The sequence below is a fragment of the Pipistrellus hanaki genome, assembly GCF_964339955.1.
Source record: "Pipistrellus hanaki genome assembly, chromosome: 3".
Classification (NCBI taxonomy): Eukaryota; Metazoa; Chordata; class Mammalia; order Chiroptera; family Vespertilionidae; genus Pipistrellus; species Pipistrellus hanaki.
Genome location: NC_140505.1, coordinates 66,889,893 through 66,914,470, shown reverse-complemented (window position 1 = coordinate 66,914,470; position 24,578 = coordinate 66,889,893). Strand labels below are relative to the sequence as shown.

The 24,578-nt window shown below is 39.9% G+C and overlaps 1 protein-coding gene across 3 annotated transcripts in view; it reads right to left on the bottom strand.

The window, feature by feature from the left end:
• The window catches only part of DIAPH3 (diaphanous related formin 3), a 479,703-nt gene that overhangs the window by 451,098 nt on the left and 4,027 nt on the right, over positions 1-24,578 (bottom strand). For 2 of the 3 annotated variants that reach the window (XM_084876736.1, XM_084876738.1), the window contains exon 2: positions 1,199-1,231. The exons of the other annotated variant lie outside the window; for it this stretch is intronic. In XM_084876736.1, coding sequence (XP_084732862.1) covers positions 1,199-1,231 — 33 coding nt within the window. The remainder of the gene's footprint in view (positions 1-1,198; positions 1,232-24,578) is intronic. 3 annotated transcript variants of the gene reach the window in all.

Here is a 24,578-nt window from a genome sequence, read left to right as displayed (position 1 = left end):
GGAAGGTGGAAAGGCGGCTCCAGAAAAGTGACTCCAGCCAGAGTAAATGCAATGCTGGCAGCCAGGGAAAGGAAGGCCCATTCTGGCATGAATCTTTGTGCATCAGGCTTCTAGTATTCTCATAAAAACTCGAACATAAACATTGCAGATGGTTTATTGGCCTTAAGCCATTTGAAAACTAAATCAACAGAGTAAGTGTATATATGTGGAGCTGTGTGGAACAAGATTCAAGCCACAGCTGCACCACTTACCAGATGTGCATACTTGAGAGAGCTACCAACTTAACCTGTCAGCCTCAGTGCACTCAGTGGAAGAATGAGGACAATATCAACCTCCCAGGGTACGAAATTACATACATCATCTGCATAAGTGCTCCACATTGCTACCATTTTCTAAATACTGTTATATGAGAAATAAATGTCATCCTGAAAAGTTTACATAAATACCTCTTCTTATATACAATACAGAGGAATAAAACAGAACAATATAATTCAATTTTTTAAGTCTGCATGTCAAGATCGACTAGTATAACTCTTTCATATTTGTACACCATCTTACCCTAAGAAGGTAAGTGTCTAAAATGCTACTCTAGATTACCAGGGATGCTAAACAATTTCTGAGTGCCCACTATGTTTTAAGTACTCTGTTTCATATTTGATAAAAGGTAAATTTGAATTTGAAACTTGGTCAGTAGAATGAAATGCTTTGTCCCCCAATATACAAGAATCTATATGGGTGCTATGACATGTTAATTACTTATAAGAAGTTCTATTATTTTCAACATGCATAACATATACTAAGATTTCTTGGTTCTCTTATAAGTAAAATTTTTAAAAATTACACATATGGTATTCAGTCTGGTCTATTTTATTTAGCAACTATATATTTCTGAAAAGCAGATATGTCTTTAGCTTTTTTTTTTTTTTACCTCTTTTTGAAGTACTAGAGGTGATTTAAATGATTTAAGGTTGACTAACAGCTTAAAAAACTTGTTTAATTACAAATTAACATATCAACTAGTCCCTTTTACTATTTAAAAGCAACAATTTAATACATTTTACCAGTTCTGTCTCTTATTTAGCACCATAACAAAGTACATTTCCAAAACATGCAGTTTTTAGCAATGTCAAAGGTGTTAGCACAGCATGCTATCGACATCACATAGTTAAAATTCACAAGGAAACGTTAAGAACCTTACCATGTCATCTGTCAATGTCCTAATATTTAAATGCTGCAAATGAAAGAAACCAATCGTATCAGTAATTTGTAACAGCTTTTTAAATTTTTAGCTAATAGAGTACATTTAAAATTCTACAATGCTAAGTTGAATGTAATTAAATTCCTGATAGTCTAATAAAAATGCATTATATATTGTTTTAATCACTTTCTTGAGAACGTGGGCAAAAGTTTCCCTGAATGTGGTAGCACCAAACGTTTCCTAAAAGTTATTGCATTTGTACACCAAACTAGAAATCTAACTGTGGTACAATTAATATATTCTCCCAATTAACAATATTAATTACCATTAAGTATATGAACTTAGAACACAATAAAGATTTAAATATAATTTCCAGAAATTCGTTCACATTATAAAACAGTGAAACTTTAAATCTACCATTAACATGCAACACAGTAGTTAATGAAGTACTTTGCTGGCTTAATTAACTTAAACAATTCTAGAAACAAAGAGGAGAATACTAGAACAAGTATTTGCATCTTTAACATCAGTTTGATTTATCACTAGTGGTGACAGTAAGCACTTCCAATTTCATTGCTAGCTTCTTTGAGAACCCTTTTGATGATTTCCTTGCTAGACAAACATAAGGCCACTTTAGGAAAGGAATAAATTAGTTTCCTGCAAAGTGGAATTCACAAGTGGGGGAGTAGGGAAGCGGCAGATACAAATCTAAGTTTTATAAATTCCTGAGTCGGGAAAGATTTTGTCTCTCAGTAGCTAGAATCAATTTCCAATTTTCCTTCCTCTTACTCATTATGGCATTAGATCATTAACAGGGCAGAAAATGGATCAAGTACATTTTCCCAAGTAGGAAATCAGATGTACTATTTTGTAAGAATCTACCTCAATGATGACCCAGGTTAAAAACTGTTACAGTATGAATCATTATCCTAGATTCTCTTCTGTCTTTCACCAAGATGGTCCTTCGTCTGGTACAGAGGAAACAGCTTGAGGGACCCAGAATGAGCTTTGTGTACACCAAAGAGAATGCAGCTAAATAAATGATGACACCATTCAACATTAGCCACTCCACTGGGTTCCAGACTGAATGGTCTGTTAAATTAGGAAAAAAGTAGTAATAACACTGGAGTTAGTATTTAATTCTGTCAAATTAATAAGCGTGCACAAAAGTTCTTAAGAGTGAGGGTAATCCAGGACAGGACTAAAATTTCTGAGGCACTTAGGGCTCCAGTCTCACCCTAGAAACCATTATTAGAATTAAACCCAATTCTAACCCAAGTCCACAGAAAAAGGAACATGGCAAGACTGTGTGGGGGCCCCTTCCTCTAACTGTCTGCTGTCTGTGTGGTTCTTGCCAAGAAAGATTTCCAGCCCATTGTACTTGGTGAACCATTATTTTATTCTCCATCCAGAGGTAACACCCAATCATGACTCTCATCACACCAGAAAAGGGTCATTTCAAGGTTCTCTGACAAAATGAACATAGCCAACTTCTGATAATAGCACTCTGGGTAGCCAATTGGTTAAAACACAAGGCCAAATAAAAAGTATAAAGCTGAAATCCTATATAGAATAGTATGCCACAACAAAAACATCTACTTACACAAATGAAATATTCCCAAATCCCAAATTGAGTTGCCCGAGAAACACTAAATACTTAATTAAAGATATAAAGGTTATACTAAATGGTACCCTTTGTGGGATGTCTGAATGTTAATATTAACTCATTCAAGTTTATTATCAAATTTACATTCAAGGTTCAACTTGTTTAAATCATAGACTTCTAGACAGTGGAGGAAGTGGATGATTGACATAGAGTCCTCAGATAATTCTGTGGGGCTTTGGCTTTGTGTAACCACAAAACTACAGGGGTGAAATCCTTAAATTAAAAAAAAAGAAAAGCCCAGCAGGTAGCTCAGGGGTTGAGCACTGACCCAGTAACCAATAGGTCACCTTAGATTCCTGTCAGGGCATATGCCCTGTGGGCATGCAGGAGGCAGCAGATCAATGACATTTCTCTATCATTTATGTTTCTCCCTCTCTCTATCCCTCTCACTTCCTCTCTCTCTAAAAAATCAATTAAAAAATGTTTTTTCAAGAAGCTTTCACTAAAACATAGAAGAAAACACTTTTTATAAAAAGTCATTTCCTTCATACTGGTACTTGAGGTACTGTTTAGATATCGGGCTAACCAAGGTCCTTAGAAAATGAAGTGTTTCTGTTTTACAGCTACCAGTCATGCTCTTTACTTCTGGTTGGGAAAATAGCAACTGCATGCATCAATCCAGTTCAGAAGTAGCATTTGCTGATAGCCATTGCAAGGAGAAAATTGAAACACAAAATTGACTATTAAGTGAAAACAAATAGAAACACTTTTTTAAAATAGTAGCAATTTGATAGCAACTTTTTAGGGTGATTATTTGACCAAAACAAGTTAAAAGCATATAGTTTTAGACATTAAACAGTCACACAAAGTGACTTTGTGACCTTTATTACATTACCTGGTGCTAGTGTTGCTTTATCAGATAGTATAAAATGGGGATATCAAAATGTAATCAGTTCTGAACACAGGACCACTGGTAATTGTGTGTGGTATGAAAGCACATTAGGGCTCTTGCCCTAGCCCTAACATTTTAGAGCCAAAAACTCACCTTCTGTTTCCATTGTGTTTCTCTACTTGAAAATTCTATTTTCTCCCTAAAAAGTAAGGAGTACCACATAGAGATATGTTTTCTACTAATGATGGTTCCTAAGAGGAATGGTCCAGAGGAGCACTCTGGAACTGAAAAAGAGAGAAAGTCTGTATGGATTTTTTTTTTCTTCTAAAGAACATAGGATCTGAAAAAAGAGGCAAAAACACAGAACACAGATCTCTATATTCCATCAAAACCTTTATTGAAAATAGTACATGCTGTCAAAAATAGATCTAGAGCTTTCAAAGCACTGTGCTAAATGCTGTAAATATGAAGGGGTGTGAAGAAACAGTCCCACTTACACCTACTAGTTTACAAGTAAAAGTTTACAAGTACGTAACAAAGACCAAATAAATTAACACAAAGCATTAACCTGGGATAACCAGGCAAAGAAAAAGGATCCAAACTGTAGCCAAGATTTTTAGCAAGTTTTACATTGTCTTTCGTTGGTTAGCACATTTGAACTAGGAAACAAAGGATCTGTCCAATGTATTATCAAGTACATAACAGCCGCAACTACAGGCTTGGGTAACTATCATCAGAGCCAAATACATGGTAATATTTAAAAAATAGTTTTTGGCTGCTGCAATTCCATTGAATTTACTGTGACATTATAAGAAATTACCAACAAGAGGAAACCCAACAAGATTAAAGCTTCTGAACTCACCTGACTCAGAACCAATTTTCATAAACTGGACCCTCTAGACCAGCTGGGTAATGGTCACACAAAAACACACCAAGATTATCTTTGTAACAGTAGACTATAGGGCCTCAGTTTCCCAAGACTCTGATTTAGTAAGCCTAAACTGCATGTTTAAGGGCCCCTCAGTAAGTCCAGGACCAAGAGAAACCAGCTCCACATACCTCCCTCACACTGAATAGTCCTTTGAGAGGGCACACACACACACACACACACACACACAAACACACTTACTTCTCATCATGTAACTCACTTTAAAACCAGTATCCCTGAAACAAGCTATATGAAGGATACAGAGAAAAATACAAGAGGATTTCAAAGAAGCAAGAGACAGGAGCTAGTACACTTGGAACAGGTTTACTGGCATGAAGTGACAGGCACCAATTAGTACTGTTGAATTATCTTAAAACAATCTCTGGTGTCTAAAATGAATTAAAAATTGCTTAGTCTGTATCTAAGATACAATATCAAGACTCCCTTTCTCCATAGATCCTTCTCATAAGCATATGCTTAGACCCTAAGTACTGAAGATTATTCTTTACATCCAACCATGACATGACACTATTTGTTTATCAAAATGAGTCAGTGACAGACTAATTACTGACACAACAAAGTTATACCTTAACGGGAGAGAAAAGCAAGAATCAGTCTTCTCTTAGTCTATAATCTGTGGGTAATGATAATATGTTAAAGTGTTACTCACACTTGTGTTGAAGTCCAGACTATTCCTTCCCACCAATACACTTATGAATACGTATTTTGACTTAAGAACACTTCTAGTTCACACACTGTGTTTATTTTAATGTGAACACCAATTATAAAGATGGCAAGAATGTAAAGTGATATTACCAATAACCATGAGAATAAACACACCTACAGTGTATATCTAAGTGTCATCTCCCAGGCAACTACACAAAACACATAGATGTGAAAATATTCTTCAAGGGCTCCAGATTTAACAACTCAGAAGGTTCCAAAAATAATACTGAAGTTTTCCTAGTATTGAAGATAAGAGTAGATATGGCTCTTTGATACCATAAAGCAAAGCTTTTAGGCTTACTGGCTCTTTGTCATTTTTTAATCTTAGGTAGAGAAAGGTGGGAAAGAAGATAGATGTTAGGTACAGTTGAGAATTAGAAAAACTCACTTGTTCCTCACAGCTTCTTTTAATCTGTCCATTTATTCAAAGCCATAATCCTGCCTACATCAGAAAAATAAACACCTGTCTTTTATCCAGTATCCAAGGCTTCTCTACTCTCAAGAATCAAGACCTCCTTTCCCATAGGTCCTTCTTTGGGCAAGGAAAGTCATCAAGAAAGATCAACTTTCTGGAGAGGCATTATTCAAGCATCAACAGAATTGAAAAGAAAATATTCATTTCTAAGAGAACATAAGGTTTTTAAAAGGTTGCAGCAGAACTGCTAGAAGACAACCACATTTCTAAAAAAACCAATTATCAAGTTATTATTTGGAACACTCACCTAGATTACACATCACAGGCACTAGACATCTAACAAGTCATTTTTTATTCTAAAAAGAACCATAGTGTTCTTTTACTGTCAATAAACTCATTTAATGTTGAGGTAAAATTAAAGGGAAATCATAAAGGCTAATTCAAGTAACACAGCTCTACTACCTATTTTAAGGTGTTCCCTTCAGCTATTCCAGTTCTTTTCACCTATATACTACCAGGTCAAAGACTTGGGTCCAAGGGGCCCAGAAAAAAACCATTTAAATCTTTGAACAGCTTTGCAAGTAGTTTTAGTTCAAGACCTTTTCCATCATCTGGAGAAGGCTGAAAAGTATTTAAGGTATCAGCTATAGGAAAATTTTAAATGGGCCCTGAGCATCAAGAATCACCTTTAAGCAAATTACTAGATTATTTCTGAAGAGTGCCTCAGCCTCCTAGATGTCTTGTCCAAGGTGCAAATTTAGACTTAATATCTCTGAGATTAACAGAGCACTACTCTTCATTTCATATATATTTGAGAAGTATTTATTTACATTGTACCATCACCATAAGGAAAGTGGTTAAGCCTTTTTAGAGAACAAATTGGTACAACAAATCCTATGTTCACATTCTTTAATCTAGTAAATCCTATGTTCACATTCTTTAATCTAGTAAATCTACTTCTAGAACCTATACTTAGAACATAAATATAATGAAAGGATTATATAAAAATATGTATTACTATCATGTTAGTCTAAATAGCTAGAATTGTAATCAACCTAAATTTCCCATTCTATAGAGTTAATAAAGTATAGTCCTGCCATATGGATTATCCTATCTAATAAAAGAGTAATATGCAAAGCAATCATCACTCTGCTACACCCACAAGCCACACCCACCACCCAATCAGAGTGAGTCGGCAAATTAACCCCAACCAAGATGGCTGTGGCCAGAGAGCAGGAGGAGGCTTGGGTTTCCCTGACAATGAAGGAAGCCAAGCTCTCCACACACCCTGACAGGCCCAGGCCTCCATTTGAGGGTAAAAAGTTTCAATTATAGAAGATAAATAAATTCCAACAGAAATGGCAGCAGCCAAGAAGCTAGAAGAGCAGGAGGCTAGGGTTGTCCCAGGCGATGAAGAAAGCCAAGCTTCTGCAGCCCTGGCCAGCTCAGGCCTTCACTCCAGGCTACAAAGTTTCAATTATAGAAGATAAATAAACCCCAGATACCAGGGCCTCTGCCTGGGTCGCGGGGGAGGGGGGGTGGGGGGGGGCCGGCCTGCAAAGCACTACAAGCCCCTCACCCAGGCCGCCCCACACCCCAAGGGAACCCTCACCCTGATCTGGGACACACTTCAGGGCAAACCATCTGGCAGCCACCCAGGCACCAGGACTCTATCCTATCTAACAAAAGAGTAATATGTAAATTGACTATCACTCCAACACACAAGATGGCTGCCCCCATGTGGTCAAAGATCCGGCCCATATGTGGACACAAGATGGCTGCCACAAGAGGGACAGCAGGGGAAGGCAGTTGGGAGGGACCAGGCCTGGAAGGGCGGACAGTTGTGGGCGATCAAGCAGGAGAGGGCAGTTGTGAGGCATCAGGCCTGCAAGGGAGGGCAGTTGGGGGCGATCAGCCCTGCAGGGGAGGGCAGTTGGAGGTGACCAGGCCAGCAGAAAAGGGAAGTTGGGAGCAAACAGGCTTGCAGGAGAGCAGTTAGACATCAATCAGGCTGTTATGGGAGTGGTTAGGGGGTGATCAGGCTGGTAGGCAGAAGCGGTTAGGGGCAATCAGAAAGGCAGGCAGGTGAGCAATTGGGAGCCAACAGTCCTGGATTGTGAGAGGGATGTCCCAGATTGGAGAGGGTGCAAGGTGGGCTTAGGGACATCCCCTCTCCCCCCCCCCACCCCCACCCCGCCACGTGCACAAATTTTGTGCACTGGGCCTCTAGTAATAACATAGGTAAATTATAATATAGGAAAATGCTTATAAAACAATATTACATGGGGCCAGGGATGGAGGCCACAACCAAAGTACATGACTTTGTCCAGAATCAAACCCCAGACCCTTCAGTCCCCGTGTGTACACTCTAACCACTGAGCCTATCTAGCCAGGCCTTAGAGCAATTTTTTTCACATACCCCTGTTTTTTCCCAGTTGTCTAAAATGAATACATCTATTTTTATAATGAGAAAAGAATACTATGGATAAATCTTTTCACACCAAGCAGGAAATATAGATTAGGTCCTTTTCAAAAAACAGAAGTATATACTAGTAAAAGAACTAAAAATAAAAATCTAAAAAAATCTAATAAATGCTATGAACAGAATTTTTAATAGTCTGAATTTTTAACTCATATTTTCAGATGTCAGAATACATTAAGCACATTTTTCATTTGTTTTCTACGATAATTCACATATATAAAATAACAAATCTCAAAAAGCTCCTTGGTTTTGTGAATTACTGATGTTGTCACCTGCTAGACTTAATTCCAAGAAAAATATATAAATCACTACATCACAAGCACAAATCCTTCTGCCACAAATGCTATTTCTGTAGCAACAATGAAATATTGACTTAGCTTTATTTTTTATGACACTTATTAATGACAGAGTTAAAAGCAATCTAATGTTTTTCTTTATAAATGTAAACTACCTCATCTTGAGAAAATTAAGGCAAATACTTTAGAAAATTAAGGTAAATAATTGATAACCCCTTCATGCCGATGAGGACATGACACCAAAATGTAAAAGATAAAATATAAATCTTATGATTTTTGGATCAAAAACAAGTCTCATAACCCAATTATTTTATCTACTATATAACAAGACAATTAAATATCCATAATATAAGACAGTGGGATAAGCACCATAACAGAGGAATTCAGTGGTGACTAGAAGGAAAAACAGAGCCTCTACTTGCTACTGATACATGCTTAAATACATGCCAATTAACATGCATTATACAATGATCTAAGATGGAAGTCAATTTTTAACCATGATTTAGGTAAGTTATAATATAGAATTTGTTCTTCTTATAGAATGAGATTCCTAAAACATTCATTCAACAAATATTTATGCAACATTATTTCATTCTTGTCAAGGAAAACAAATAAATAAATAAAACAAAGATTCCTGTCCTAAAGGAACTCATCTAAAGGAACTCATCCGTTTCAGGGGAAACAGACAATAAATACAATAAATAAGTTAGAGAGGCTGTTAGAAGGTGATGAGTACTCTGCTAAAAATGAATAGTAGTGCAGGGTAAGACGAGTCAGTCTGCAGGTTGCAATTTTAAACATGGGGAATTGGGGTCACCATAGGCCTGACTGAGAAAGTGGCCTTTGAGCAGTGTTGAAAGTGGACTCAATGGATAGCTGTGGGGAAGGACAGCCACACCAAGACCACAGGGAAGGAGCACTTGTGCTGTGTTCAAGGATCCAGGAGGCCAGCGCTGCTGCACCTACAAAACACAGGGAAAGCCCTAGCTGGTTTGGCTCAGTGGATAAAGTGTAGGCCTGCACACTGAAGGGTCCCAGGTTCAATTTCAGTGAAGGGCACATACCTGGGTATGTGTGCTCCTCCTCTCCAGGTCGGGCTCATGCAGGAGGCAACCAATCGATGTGTTTCTCTCACACTGATATTTCTCTCATTCTTTCCCTCTCCCACTCTCTAAGAAAAATCAATGGAAAAATATCCTTGAGTGAGGATTAACAAAAAAAACAAAAAACACAGGGGGAAAAGGAGGCTGCGGCAGGTCCCCCAGACCATTTTAAGGCATGGACTTTTATTCTTCTAATGGAATAGCAACAAGTGTTTAAGGGTAAAAAGAACACATGAATAATCAACTTAAACAGTAAATAATAATTGAATCTGCACATTATACAAGATACACCTGAGGAAAGGAAAACAACAAGTCTGTTTTCCAATAATCCTTTCTCTGCAGCACCCTTTAAGCAGCTGGTTTGTTTAAGCTGCCAGAAGTCCTTTACTAGAAAGTATTAGAAATATTCCCAAAGCACTGTAAAGCTCACAAAGGCAATTTTTGGACGAACTCAGTTAATTCTATTGATCAACAAAACTATTTTTTAAATGTAGAATTAGTCTGGGGGACAGAGGAAGTGGAAAGAATAGCCAAGCATGTTTGGAGAGAAAAAAGTTAATTACAACAGCTTAGTTGCAATACAATCCCTCAGACCCCTTAGAAGTCTAAGTAAGGGTCAGCCCTAAAGAGTGTTCCCACAAGGGTCTACAAACAAGGGGTAGAGGGGCGCACAGATGTCTGAGCCCCACCACAGGGACCCTCTCAGACAGCATCTCTTTTTTGCCCTTTCCCTTCCAATCCTTGGTAAGCCATCCCGCAGGTTAAATACCCTGCCATGGCTTCTATTTCAGTGCCCCAGTCCTTCCCCTCTCAATACTGTGTCCAGGCTGTTTGTTACCCTAAATATCCACCTACTCACTTTCCAAAATCTGCCTGCTTCAGGAAAGTTCTCTAATGCTCCCCACCTCAGGTGTCTCTCTCCTGGGATTCTTTACGTGGGCTTGCATTTATTGGGCAGAGGCAAACTGCCTGGGTTCTAGATCAAACTCACCTGGATGGGTATCCAGCTCTGATACTGATCAGCTGTGTGACCTTGAGCATTTTAACTCTCTCATCTTCAGTTTCCTATCTGTACTGGTTTATTAAGGGCTTGTTTGAGAAGGCCAGATTACATACACAATATAATATACCTAGTGGTGAGGTGGCTATAATAAATGGTAGTCTCCTTCCTTCCCACTAACATCCGCACCTTGGTTCAGGTCATCCTCATTCTCCTCACGGCCACCTACAACAGTCTCCTGAGCATTGTAATCATTCTCTAGTCCATTTAATTCCATTTATAATTGATATAAAAGTGTGCAGGTCTTCCCCCACCCCCTCACCCCGGCTTGGGCTGCTGGAGGGCAGGGATTTTTGTCATAGTTACTTTGCCAGCAGCTCTATTTTGCTGGGTGTCAAGCATACGGGGCATCCTTTCAGCGGCTGAGCCTCTCATGTGTTGACATTTTTCTTTGGGGCTCAGATCTTGGGGCTGAGAACTCTAAGCAGTGGCAGTTTCCATTGTCTTCCGAGGGCCAGCCTGTTGCCTGGGCCTCGAGAGACTGACAGCTAAGATGTGAGGTAAGCAGACTGAATAGGTACTGCACATATAATTTACAATAATGGTGGGTCAACCTTCATCATCATGAATAAAATCTCTCCTCTGTCCATCCTTTTGTTGACAATTCCCTTGGATCACTGATCACTGCTTGTCTTACAGTTTGTGTTTGTTTTTTTGCTTTTGCTTTTGCTTTTTAATGTGGCAGGGACCTTGTTTCCCTCATCTTTGAACACTTAGGCCTACTACAGAGCAGAGAACATTTTAAGTCCATGGTTTTCAACCTGACTTCACAAGAGAATCATCTGAAGAATTTTGTTTTCTTTTTCCGATACAGATATCTGAGTAATATCACAAACCAAGTGAATCAGAATCCCCAGAGGTGGGGCCTGCCACAAGCAGTTTTATAGTTCCCTCAGGTGACTCCAATGTACAGCCAGGGTTAAAAATCACTAAACTGGATAAACTACAAGCATACCTCATTTGATTGTTCTTTGATTTACTGCACTTCATAGATGTGTTTTTCACAAACTGAAGGCAAGACCCTCCACCAGCAAGAGTATGGCCCACCTTACTATAAAACTCGATTTATTTCGGTGGTCTGGAACCAATCCTGTAACATCAGTGTGCCTCTATTATGAACTCATTCTTCTGGTACAAAATTATCAAGACATCTCCAAAGATCTACACGTGTAGATATGGTGGACCTGTTCATTTACCTGCCTGGTGCACATGATCGCTTCTCTGTCCTATGGTGAGCCCAGCAGTCTTCAGTGTCCTATGTGAGCCTACCCTAGACACAGCTGATGTGAGCAGAGCCCAACACTAACCCCAAGCAGAGCTAACCAGATGCTTACTATCCCAGAAACCTGGACTTGGGATTCCGAGATGAGAATCAGGAGCTGCTCTTGAGTAGGCCAGGGGCATATACATACTCGTGGAATTGGGAGGCTCTGGGCTTAGTTGTGTGAAGGTTGAAGCAGTAGAAGCTGCACGTTGCAGATACAACAGTGGGGCAAATGCCCAGTGAGAAGCAAAACGAGGCTATATCGCCCCAGAAAAGAGAATGAGAAAAGGAGCCAGCTTTCAGTTCTTGGCTCCAATCTCTTATGAGGACCAGTTACACTTCTGACATCCCTCTCCATCTTTACAATTGCCCTTTCCAAGTTTAAACCAGCTACTGTATGGGGTCTGTTCCTTTAAGCCAAATAGGCCTTTACTGATACAGAACCCAAGATGCAAAACGGGTCCCTAGGGACCCATCTGATCTAGCCCTCCTCACTATCCTTACTATCAACATTTACTGAGCACTTTCTGTAATTACTCACACACCCAACAATCCTATAAATTAGTCATTATCCCCATCCTAGAGATCAGGAAATTGAGTGCCACAGAAGTAATTTGCCAGAGTGGTGAGTGGCCAGGCTGGGAAGGGAACCTGAGTCACGGTGACTCCCAAACTCCTACGCTTGTCCCCACTGCTCCATGGAACAGCTGCTGTAATCAGACCAAGGGAGGAAGACTCACAGTGGAAATGAAGCCATTTCTGAGTTGTTCAAGAGGCAAAGAACTTTAAAAAATAACTACACCAAAGGAGAGGAAAAGGACACAATTCCAGCTGTCCCAAAATTATGCATAAAATGTCATTACATTTTACATTTCTTTTACAAATATTAACCAAGCAGGTTATAGTTATAGAGCATTTAAGTTAACCAGATATCAAACTAAGTCTAGCATATAAACACTTACAAAACACAGCACCTGCCCTGAACGACTAGCCTGGGTCACTTATTTTTTCCCCTTTATGGTGACTCAAAAGTAATATAACAAAAGTAACTGTCTGCTGAGGCTACACATACTGAAATATATAGGGACTCCTCAACTAATGCTTTCCTTTGCACTCATCATCCAAAGGAATTTGGAAAATTTGGAGAGATAACTCCTTAAACAGGATTAGATACAAAACAACCCAATACCTTACCAAACTTCCACTGAGTCATATGATGACACAGTGCAATTCTAACACATAACCTTCTATGACACAAGTTAGGTTTTCAAACACCAATTTCTGTAGTTAAGCTGCAAGTTCAAACAGCTGCAGCCTGAACTGCTATTGGCAATCGTCCAGCTTGCAACTCCAAAGGAGACTTCAGCAATGACTCCAGCAATGACTTAAGTGTACAGGGGTTAAAAGTAGGTTTATAGTTGTGAGCATGCAAAACCCAGAATTTATTCTTGTATCATTATAATCATAACCTGTATGGCTTTTCCCATACAACAACTATAAATCTACTTTTGTTCATCCCTGTATTTTTTAAAGGACTTCTAAAAGTACATAGTTTTGTGATTACTGCACCATTGGAGCACACTAACAAAGTGATAGAAGTTATTGGTCATCAGCAGCTGCAGGCCACAGGGATGGGAAGTACCCAATGACACTAACAATCTAGTGGGAATTACTGAGAACTGCAAATCTTGCAAGGATAGGGAGACAATTCTGTGCCTGATTCTTTTTCTTTTTTTTTAATTGAGATTAAACTTTCACAACATGTGAATTATAAGTGCACAACATTTGATTTCATTCATTCATATACTGCACTACGATTACCACTGTAACATTAACTAACACTTCCCATAATTATCATTTGTTTTTTGTGATGAGAACATTTAAGGTCTAGTCTCTTAGCAATTTTTAAGTATATAGTGCAGTATTACTGACTATAATCACTATTTTGTACACTATGGTCCCAGAATTTATTCATCTTCTAGATGCAACCTTGACCCTTTAACATCTCCCCAACATTCCCATCCCACCAGACCTAGGTAACCATCATTCTGCTTTCTGTTTCTACAAGTTTGTCTTTTTCAGATTCCATATATAAGTGATATCCATATGTTCATATTGACCAATGTCACACCAATCAATTTAACTAATATTTTTAAATAATTAAGTGATATTCTACAATTTGTCTTTGCCTTCTCTCACTAAGCATAATGTCCTCAAGGTCCATCCATATTGTCAAAAATGACAAGATTTCCTTCTTTTTTGTGTCTAAATAATATTCAAGGGTGTGTGTTTGTGTGTGTATACACACACCTTCTTTACCTGTTGAAAGACATTTAGGTGTTTCCCATATCTTAGCTATTGTGAATGCTGCTGCAATATACATGGAAGTGTAGATAACTTCTTGAAATCCAGTTTTAATTTCCTTTGGAGATATATATATATATATATATATATATATATATATATATATATATATATATATAAATCCAAAAGTAGGATTCTAGGTCATAGTAGTTCTATTTTTTATTTTTTTTTAATATATTTTATTTATTTATTTATTTATTATTTATTTATTACAGAGAGAAAGGGACAGGGATAGAGAGTTAGAAACATCAATCAGCTGCCTCCTATTGGGGATGTGCCCACAACCAAGGTATATGCCCTTTGTCCGGAATCGAACCTGGTACCCTTCAGTCCACAGGATGATGCTCTATCCACTGAACCAAACAGGTTAGGGCTATTTTTAATTTTTTAAGAACCTCCCTCTTGTTTTCCAGTGACTGTACCAATTTACAATCCCACCAAAGTGCACAAGAGTTTCCCTTTACTCCACATCCTTGCTAGGACTTATCTCTTGTCTTCTTCAATCTATTGACTTCTGGGCTATGGGCCCAGCACGCTTTCTCTTGTCTTCTTGATGACAGTCATTCTAACAGATGTGGTGTTCTCATGCCTGTTTTTGTCAATCCTAATGCTGTTTTATTCAGAAACCTATTATCAAGAATAGCTTCAAAGGCTATGAAAGTGCACCATTTTTTTTTAAATATGTTTTTATTGATCTGAGAAAAAGAGAGAGGAGGAGGAAGGGAGAGGGACAGATAGAAACATCAATGAGAGAGAAACATCATCTATTGGCTGCCTCCTGCATGCCCCTTACTGGGGATCGAACCTACAACCCAGGCAGGCATGTGCCCTGACTGGGAATAGAACAGTGACTTCTTGGTTCTTAGGCTGACACTCAACCACTGAGCCACATGGGTTGGGCAAAGTCCACCATCTTGGCTAGAATAATACATGTGTGTTATCTAGCAGGGGTAAATCATCACCATATTAGCAGGCAGTATGATTTACAGATGAAGACTCTGAGGGCCACAAGCAGTCCTTTAAAAATGAATGTTGACCAAAATCTGTCAATAGCCACATATGACTATTTAAATTACTTCAAATTCAAAATTCAGCTTTTTGGTAGTATTAGCCACATGTGCTAGTGACTATCAACCTAAACACAGCAGAAGAGAATATTTCCATCATTCAAGAAAGTTCAACACTGATCTAGGCAGTAATAAAAGCGATATAAATGCACTACTATGTCCTCATGTTGAAAGGAGATTTAAGAGAAGAAAACCAGAGATAGTACTTGGGAAAATTAATTTGAAAGAGAGAAGAGGAATAAACAAAGATCTGAAGAAAAGAACACAGTCTGGTAAAAACTTCCAAGAAATGACAGTTTAGTGCTAATACTGTGAAGAAGTCAAGTAAGATGAAGCTTGAATATCAGCCACAGGGTTGGCAATTACTGATCCACCAAAGCAATTTCAGTGGAATGATGGAGCAAAGGCAAAGTTGAGGAACCCACTGGAAGCAGCTGAATCCCTCCAATAAAGGTGCACCTACCTTTTACCAAAGCCATCATGAGAGCAGCAACAAGCTAAGAGCTGTTCATTACTCATGTGCCAACCCCCATTACAACACACTGAATCATCATATCTAACCTATAATACAGGTACTAATGTTCCCATTTCACAAGTGAAGAAAGAAAACGCAAAAGTAATTTTCTTAGGTTTCATTACTATCAAGTATAGTGCTAGGATTTAAACCTTGGTTAACTCCAGGATCTGAGTTTGTTTGTTTAATGTATTTTTATTGATTTCAGAGAGGAAGGGAGAGGGATATAGATATAGAAAAATCAATGATGAGAGAGAATCATTGACCAGCTGTCTCCTTCATACCCCCTATTGGTGATCAAGCCTGCACCCTGGGCACATATCCCTGAAAGGAATTGAACCCGGGACCCTTCAGTCTGCAGGCTGACACTCTATCCACTGAGCCAAACCAGCCAGGGTAGGGATCTGAGTTCTTAAAAGATTATACAACTTGGACTCCCTGGGAACCTTCACACTTGGAAGTTCATGCCTCTCTTTCTCCATACCAGATTGAATGTAAGCCTCTCAAAGTCAAGCATCAAGCATTGACCTTTGCTATGCTTAATATAAAGAGCAGGCAAATATTTACTGAGTAAATGAAACTGCTTCAAAGAATTTGGCTAAAATGGTCAAGGGAAAGTTGGAAAGGGAGGCTATTTGCTTTCGCTTCTGCTTTTTCTTTTATGGTGGAAGACATGACAGCATTCTTAAGGGAAGGAGCCTGTAAATAGTGAAACATTCCTAATGGGGTGGGGCTGGGTCAAGAACAGTGGTAAAGGAATTAACATTGGTCAGGAAAACAGACATTTCTTCTGCGGATATTGAAGGAGAAGAGATGAAGAGTTGCAGATACAGAAGATTACAGTTGCAATAGCAGGAAATTTAGCAAGTTCAAGCAATATGGCCTTTATTTTCTCTCTGAAGAAGTGTCAAAGTGAGTGCTAAGAGTGAGGGTTACCATCTCTGAGATCTTTTAAGTGAATGCTGTGGTATTTTCCCATGTGGCTACAAAGTAAGTGCTTTACATACACACAGAATATCATTAAAGAGGGAATATGCTAATTGACCATCACTCACACAAAAAATGGCTGCACCTACAGCTGAAGCCAAGTTCCCATAAGGTGCCTTTACAAGCAATCAGCAGGGACCTGAGGCTACACCCACCCTGCCCGCTGTGGGGCTTGACAGGGGACCTCAGCCACACCCCCCACGCCACACCCTAGTGTCAGGCTGGGGGACCTCAAGCCATACACCCCGACCTAGAGCCAGGCTAGTGGACCTGAGGCCATGCCCCCAGCCCAGCAAGTCTTGACAGGAGACCTCAAGGTGCTCTTCTCATCCTGATGCTGGACTAGGGGACCTCAGGCCATGCCCCCCCACTAGGTGGGGCTTGACAGGGGACTTCAGACCATGCCCCCACCGCAGCACTAGGCCGGGGGACCTCAGACCGCACCCCCACCCAGGAGGGCTTGATGGGGGGCCTCAGGCCAGACCCCCAACCCAGCACCGGGCCAGGGAACTTGAAGCTACACCCACCTGACTGGCTGGGCTTGACCTCAGGCCATGCAGCCCTCCTGCCTTGGCACAAAGCCAGGTGACCTCAGGCCACGCCTCCCACCCCAGGACCAGGCCGGGAGACCTGAGGCCACGCCACCGGCCCAGCAGGGCTTGATGGGGGACCTCAAGGTGCACTTTCCATCCTGATCCTGGGCTAGGGGACTTCAGACTGCTGCCCTAGCCCCAGCGCCAAGCTGGGGGACCTCAGGCCTTGCCCCCCACCAGGTGAGGCTTGACAGGGGACCTCAGGCCGTGCTTCCCACCCAGCGGGGCTTGATGGGAGACCTCAAGGTGCACCCCCAGTGCTGGGTCAGGGGAAATAAGGCTGCGCGCCGCACGCCCCGCCCCCCACCAGCCCAGTGGGGATTGACAGGAGACCTGAGGCTGCACCCCCTGCCGGTGGGGCTTGATGGGGGACCTGAGGCTGCGCTCCCCTCCCAGTGCGGGGCGGGGGGATCTGAGGCTGCCTTGGCTCATGGGTGCCGGCACCCCCAGTGCACATTCCTGCTCTGCAGTCACCCTGACACTCCTGCCATTTCACTGGAGGATGGAACTCCTCGCCTCCTCTGGGTTCCCAATCTCCAACGCTGACCGAAGGCACCTCAGTGAGGGCCGCACAGCGCCCACCAGGTGTGCCTATCTGTCTGTCCGCACCTGCTCCCGCCTCAGAACCTGCATTAGCCCCACGGGGGCGGTTTTGTCGTCACCGCACTGGACTCCACAGGAACCGGGTGTCACCACTCCGCCCTCTCACTGCCATATCACAGGTGCCACCCTGAGCACCCAGACACACTCCAAAGGGCGTAAGCATACCGGAGGGGCGTGTGCACGTTGTGTGGGGGACGTAGGCACGCCAGGGTTGATGAAGTGTGGTGGAAGGGCAGGGGAAATGTGCATACACTGTGGTCCAGGACTTCTGCGGGCACGTGTGTGTGTCAGTGCACTGGGGATATTCACAAGTAAGGGAGAGGAAGAGGATCCTCGCACCAGAGGCCTGTGCCTGTGCAGATCCGCAAACACAGTGCAGCGCAGCCTGGAGGATGTCAATCTGGTCTGCCATGGTGGCTGTCCCTGCGATCGCGCACCTTCTGGGCCAGGAGGCTGCACTGGAATCAGCCAGCAGTGAGGGTGAGGGTGAGGGCAAGAGCGAGGACAGCGGCTGAGAGGGCTCTGCAGATGACCAGCACGCTGTCAGTCACAGGGGCCGCCTCCACCACAGCCACCTCATGGCAGAGCCCTGTGCTACCTCTGGCATTGGGGCCCTCCCAGATCCTCAGCACACAAGGAATCAGGCTGCCTGCCATGATAACTGGGGTGCTGCCTGCCTCCTCAGGAGCCTCCAAGGACTGAATCTTCCCACAGGCCTCTCAGGGATGTACCTTGGTTGCTACTGGGGATGTGCCCGCAACCAAGGTACAGATCCTTGACTGGAATTGAACCTGGGACCCTTCAGTCCACAGGCCGACACTCTATCCACTGAGCCAAACTAGTCAGGGCTACATACATTTCCAATTAGCCAAGCATTTACATTCCTACTATATGATCAAGCCTATACAGACACCACCAAAAAAGAACGTGACTCCCAAAAGCTTACAACCACATGCATAAAGCAACCAAAAGCAGATTCCAGATAACATATTAATAGGAACATAAGAGAGGCTAAGATAGAACATGGTTTTAATTGAAGAACCTCAAGTTCTATGAAGAAATGAAACTATCACATTGAATGCACTGTGTTTTTGATGTTCATTTCTCAGGCTGTCAAAGTTTTTATCTGAAATGAATGTAATAGCCATTATATATTGCATTCTACCCAAGGCATAGATAAATAAAAACAGCTTAATAACATGATACAGTCCATAATAATGTCACCAATTTGCAGTTCCTAGTTAAAAACTCAAATATTACAGAGTTTTATTTGATGATGCCTAAATAAACATCCACCTTGGCAAAAAGTAGCAATAAGATAAGCTCCCCACATTCTAAGATGATACTTCATAATAAAATTAGACAAATAAATGCAATATTATGAATCTTACCATTAGACTAACCCATGTACCTAAGAGGTTCAAGAAATTCTATACCATAAACAAAAGAATCATGGCACTTTTTTTTTTTTTTTTTTTTTTTGTTAAACTTCTAGAATGACCTAGGATTAGCAATAATTTCCTTGAAGAGAGTTGAACAGGCAGTTAGCCATCTTTGACCCATGTTTGTCTGACTTGTGTCTCAGCTAGCTGGCTATCCCCAAGTCACTTAGCAAACAGAATGCCCTAAGAACATATTTGAAAGGAAGCAGTGACTAGGATTCAATGCATTTAAGATGGGCTATGATGCTCAAAGACAGAAAGATAGAAAGATATTATATATTAATTCCACCCACAGATCTATTTTTAGAGAAAAGAGATAGATATAACTGGAACAACAACAACAACAAAACTAACCAAAAATTTCAAAAGTCCTTACCTCAAGGAAATGAAAAGCAAAGATTACAAGGAGATATAGATAGGAAGAAAAATGAACTTTTCAATAGGATTTATGAAGTTTCATTTCTGAAGTTTATTGTTTAGTATATAGTGTTCTATACCTCTTTTGTATAATAAAATATTTTAAAGATTGCAAGGAAAATGTTTACCCTTAGAAAACTACTTAGAAGTAAACTCTTTTGAAGCACAGTGATACATCCTAAGTATTTACTAATCACTTTTAATCCATCACTAGATGAAGGACTGAAGGTGCAAAACCTTTGACTGGTTCAAATACTCTTCTAACTTCTTCATTTAAAGTCATCTCCAGGTTCCTCAAACTAAGGCCTGCAGAAACCTTCCACAGACTCTCCAATTATGTAAGAATTTTTAAATTGTGCATTTTCTCAGAATTATCTTAAGTATTAGAAAAACTTGAGTATATTCTGGACAATCTGAATGACTGTTCTACAGCCATGTTCTGGCAGGCACTTTGAGCGGCCACACTTGCATTGGGTGAACACCAATATGGCGACAGGGGAAGGCCAACAGCAACATGATGCCACACAGGTTTTCATCAGCCTCCTCCACTTGGGAAGTATTCAGCTCCAAATTTCTTTTGCTCTTTTTTCAATAATTTCATACAATTTGCTAAAAAAAGGCTTACATTTAGCTATTTTTTTAAATCATAAACAGGCTTATAAGAGTTCACAATCCACGCACTGCCTCAAGTCAAGACCTTGTGGAAAAGGCAGGTGATGCTTGAAGACAGGCCTGAGTGCCTGGATTAATTGCTCTGTACTTAGCTTCCTCAGCCCCTGAGACTCCATTTCCAGCCAAGAGTCAAGATGACAAAAAGGAAAACAGCAAATATATATATATATATATATATATATATATATATATATATATATATATATATTTCCACTATTAAATCCAATAATGACAATTTCAGCTTAACATCATTGTCAATCACATTAAATTGATGTTACTGTTCATTTGAATTTCATTGCCTCTACTGTTGTGTTGGAGTTTATATATAAATCTGCTTTCGTTTTATGGTTATAAAAAGCCATAAGCACAAAGAGTTATATGTAGTTTTATGTCTATACATACAAATATAGGCAACATTATTTTTATTCTCATTCAAGTCCACACTGAAGTATCACAGATTTTTTTCCCAAAATTTGAGATATTTCCTTTGTATGTTTATTTTTGTCAGTCTCACTGATCCCAAGTCCCATAGCTGTAGGAGCTTCCTTAGAATAAAAACTGAGAACAGAATGACTTGCCTCCACCACACCATGAGAAAAAAGCCTGGCCCAATTAAGACATTTTAGCATTAAGAAAGTTATTCAAATATTCATTGTAGTATTCGCAGAACCAGTACCAATTCCAGACAAAAATTATACTATTACTACTAATGAAGATAACAATAATCCTATAAATGGCAAGTATTTACATGGCGTTTAAAATGAGTCAGGTATTGTTCTAGGCCCATCACATTAATTTTTAATCTTTCCACCAGCCCCATTTTACACATGAGAACCTGTGGCACTGAGAGCAGTTAAATAACTTGCCCAAGTTCACACAATTAATAAGTGAAATAGCTAGGATTCAAGTCCTACATGTGGTACAAGTCAGTGCTCGTTAATGTTATTTATAATGCCTCTTCGGGGGGGGGGGGGGACTGTAAGAAAGGGTGGCAATGGGTCCTTTTGCAGAATAAAATCTATGGCAAGCATTTCCAAGTAATTTTCACTAAATTAGCTAGTAACCTGATATTTTTAGCATCAAAACTTAACTTATCGAAACTCTTAAAATTCTCCCCTAAGTTAATAATAGTGATTTTATTTGCTTTTGAGAAAATGATCCCCAACAGTAAGGTATTTCAATGCCACCATGCTGCTAGTGAGAGAAAAATTACCTTTGTAGATCCTGTTCAAAGAAAGCTATGCTTTGATCTTCAATATCCCATGAAGAAAAAGGTTATGCTTAATCTATATTTTATAGACCTAAAAGTCAAATTAGTTTCTGAGATAAACAAGTAGAGTGGGATGGTAAGCATATTCTGTAGCATTGATTTCGCTCTTAGTTTGGAGGATACTATGTGCTGAGTTAAAGACAATTACAGTAGGGTAATACGTAGCAGTTTTTTCTTGCATTATTCTGCAAGCATAAACAAGTTATACACATGTTAATTTACATTGTACATAAAAAGCCAATTTTAAATCCAATTTATAAGGCAATAAATATATAAAAATTCTAGGACACAGCAATAAAGTTATGCCATAAAGTAGAGTTAATTTGAGACAACAATAATAAAAACATGACAAATTTTAGCATCCTACCAACTACACAAAGGTGTTTCAGGTAACATCTGTTCAGAAGCAATTGCTACCAGACTAAATGAGATGCAAGGGTAATAAATGTATGTCAGTTTGCTTGCTTCATAATTAAAGACACGAGTCTTTGAAAAAAGCAATTAAGCCATGCTCTAAATCTGAAATCATCCCTATGTCCACCCCTTTTAAGCCACAAAGAAAAGATCCAGTGATCCAGAAGTAATAAATACTATATCATCTACTTTCAGCAGCTAATTGTAATCTCCAAAAACCAGTTGATATAATTGTGTGTTTTGTAAATCATATATTAAAGAACAAAAAAACTTCGGACAAAGGACTATAAGTCACATTTCCTTCTCCTCTTCTGTGATCAAAGCTTCCTCTGCCTCCCTCTTATAAGGATATACATGTTTGCATTTAGTGCCCATTCTGATAATATCCTCTATTAGGAAGGACAAAAAAATTAAAAAATTAAAAGTCTGGGAAAATTCAGAGTAATTTACTTAGAAGACTAGCCTGAATAAAATAATTTTACTACCCTGGCTAGGTGGCTGGAGCATCAACTGGTTGGAGCATCGTCCTGTGCATCAAAAGGTTGTGGGTTCAATTCCTGCTCAGGGCACATACCTAGGTAGGAGCTTGATCCCTGGTAGGAGCTTATGGGAGGCAACAGATTCATGTTTCTCTCTCACATCCATATATATATCTTCCTTCCCCTCTCTCTAAAATCAATAAGCATATCCTCAGGTGAGGGTTAAAAATAATAATTTTACCTTACGAAGGTTTCAGTGTTTGATGTGTTATGTGGAATTTGACTTGGATAAAATTCAGGAGCCTAATGCCTTCAACAAAGAATACCACCTCCAATTCTCGACTCATTAACTCTAGGACAACTGAAAACATCACTTGAGCTGCAGACTCCATGAAGAAATAAATTCAAAAAAAGACACAGAGATGTGAATCACCTCCATCTTTTCTCAGCTATCAACTATGAAAATGACACAAGAGCTCTGGCCTGTGTGACTCAATTGGTTGGGTGCTGTCCCATGAACAAGAAAGTCACAGGTTCAATTACTGGTCAGGACACAGATCCAGACTCGATCCCCAGTAGGGGGCATGCAGTAGGCTGGTAGATGTTTCTTTCTTCCTCCCTCTCCCTTCTACTCTCTCTAAAATAAGTAAAAACTTTTTTTTTTAAAATGAAACAGCAGACCAATATGAGTGATGGTTCTTATTGTTATTCCATAGGACCAAACTGTGGTTATCTTATATTCTCCCAAATCACAAACCTTCCAAAGTAAACCACCACAAGAAAGAAATTTAAGTGAATCTAATGGTTCTCCTGAAACATACATTTTTTAACCTGTTAAACTAAACCTTTCAACATGGTCACCCTGGCAGCTATTCCTGCTGTTTGTCTCCTATGGCTTCTAGAACAAATTATCACAAAGTTGATGACTTGAAACAAAAATGCAGTCCCTCAGTTCTGGAGGTCAGGGATCCAAAATCAGACTCATTGGGCTGAAATCAAAGTGTCTCCCTCTGGAGGTTCCATGGGAGAATGATTCCTCGTTCCTTCCAGCTTCTTTGGTTTGTGGCTGCCAATACCAATCCCTACCTTATAGTCACATTTCCTTCTCCTCTTCTATGACCAAACCTTCTTCTACCTCTCTCTTATAAGGATATACATGTTTGCATTTAGGGCCCATTCTGAAATCCAAGACAACCTCCTCATCATTGAACCCTTAATTTAATCATATCTACAAAGTCCTTCTTTGGGACACTGACAGGTTCCGGGGATTAGGATGTGAATGTCTTATGGGGCAGGGGTCATTATTCGGCCTGCCACAGCTGCCTCCAAATAAACCCAAAGCAATTAGGCAAGCATATGCTAATCTCTTCAAGCCTACTGTGAATTCAACTATAGTCAAATTCTCAGTATAATAAACAAAAGTTCTCCAACTTAATACCTCTTCACCCTCACAAACAGCCTATAACCAGGAATTGCTAATTCTATATTCGTTAAAGGCGTTATTAACTACAGTACAGTTAATGGTTCCTGAATGAGAAAAGGAGCAGTAGAGATTAAAACTCCCTCCCAATAGCATGGAGGGCAAAGACAATTTGCCTGGGTTCAAATCCCAATCTCATCAACTGGCAGCTGTGTCACCTACAGCAATTTAATCTCTGTACCCAGTCTTCCCATCCAGCAAACAAAGCTAATAATCTATCTACTTCATAGTGTTGTTGTAAGTACTAAAGGAATTGATATTTGTAAAGCACCTAGAACTGTGCTTGACTCACTCATAACTGTTATT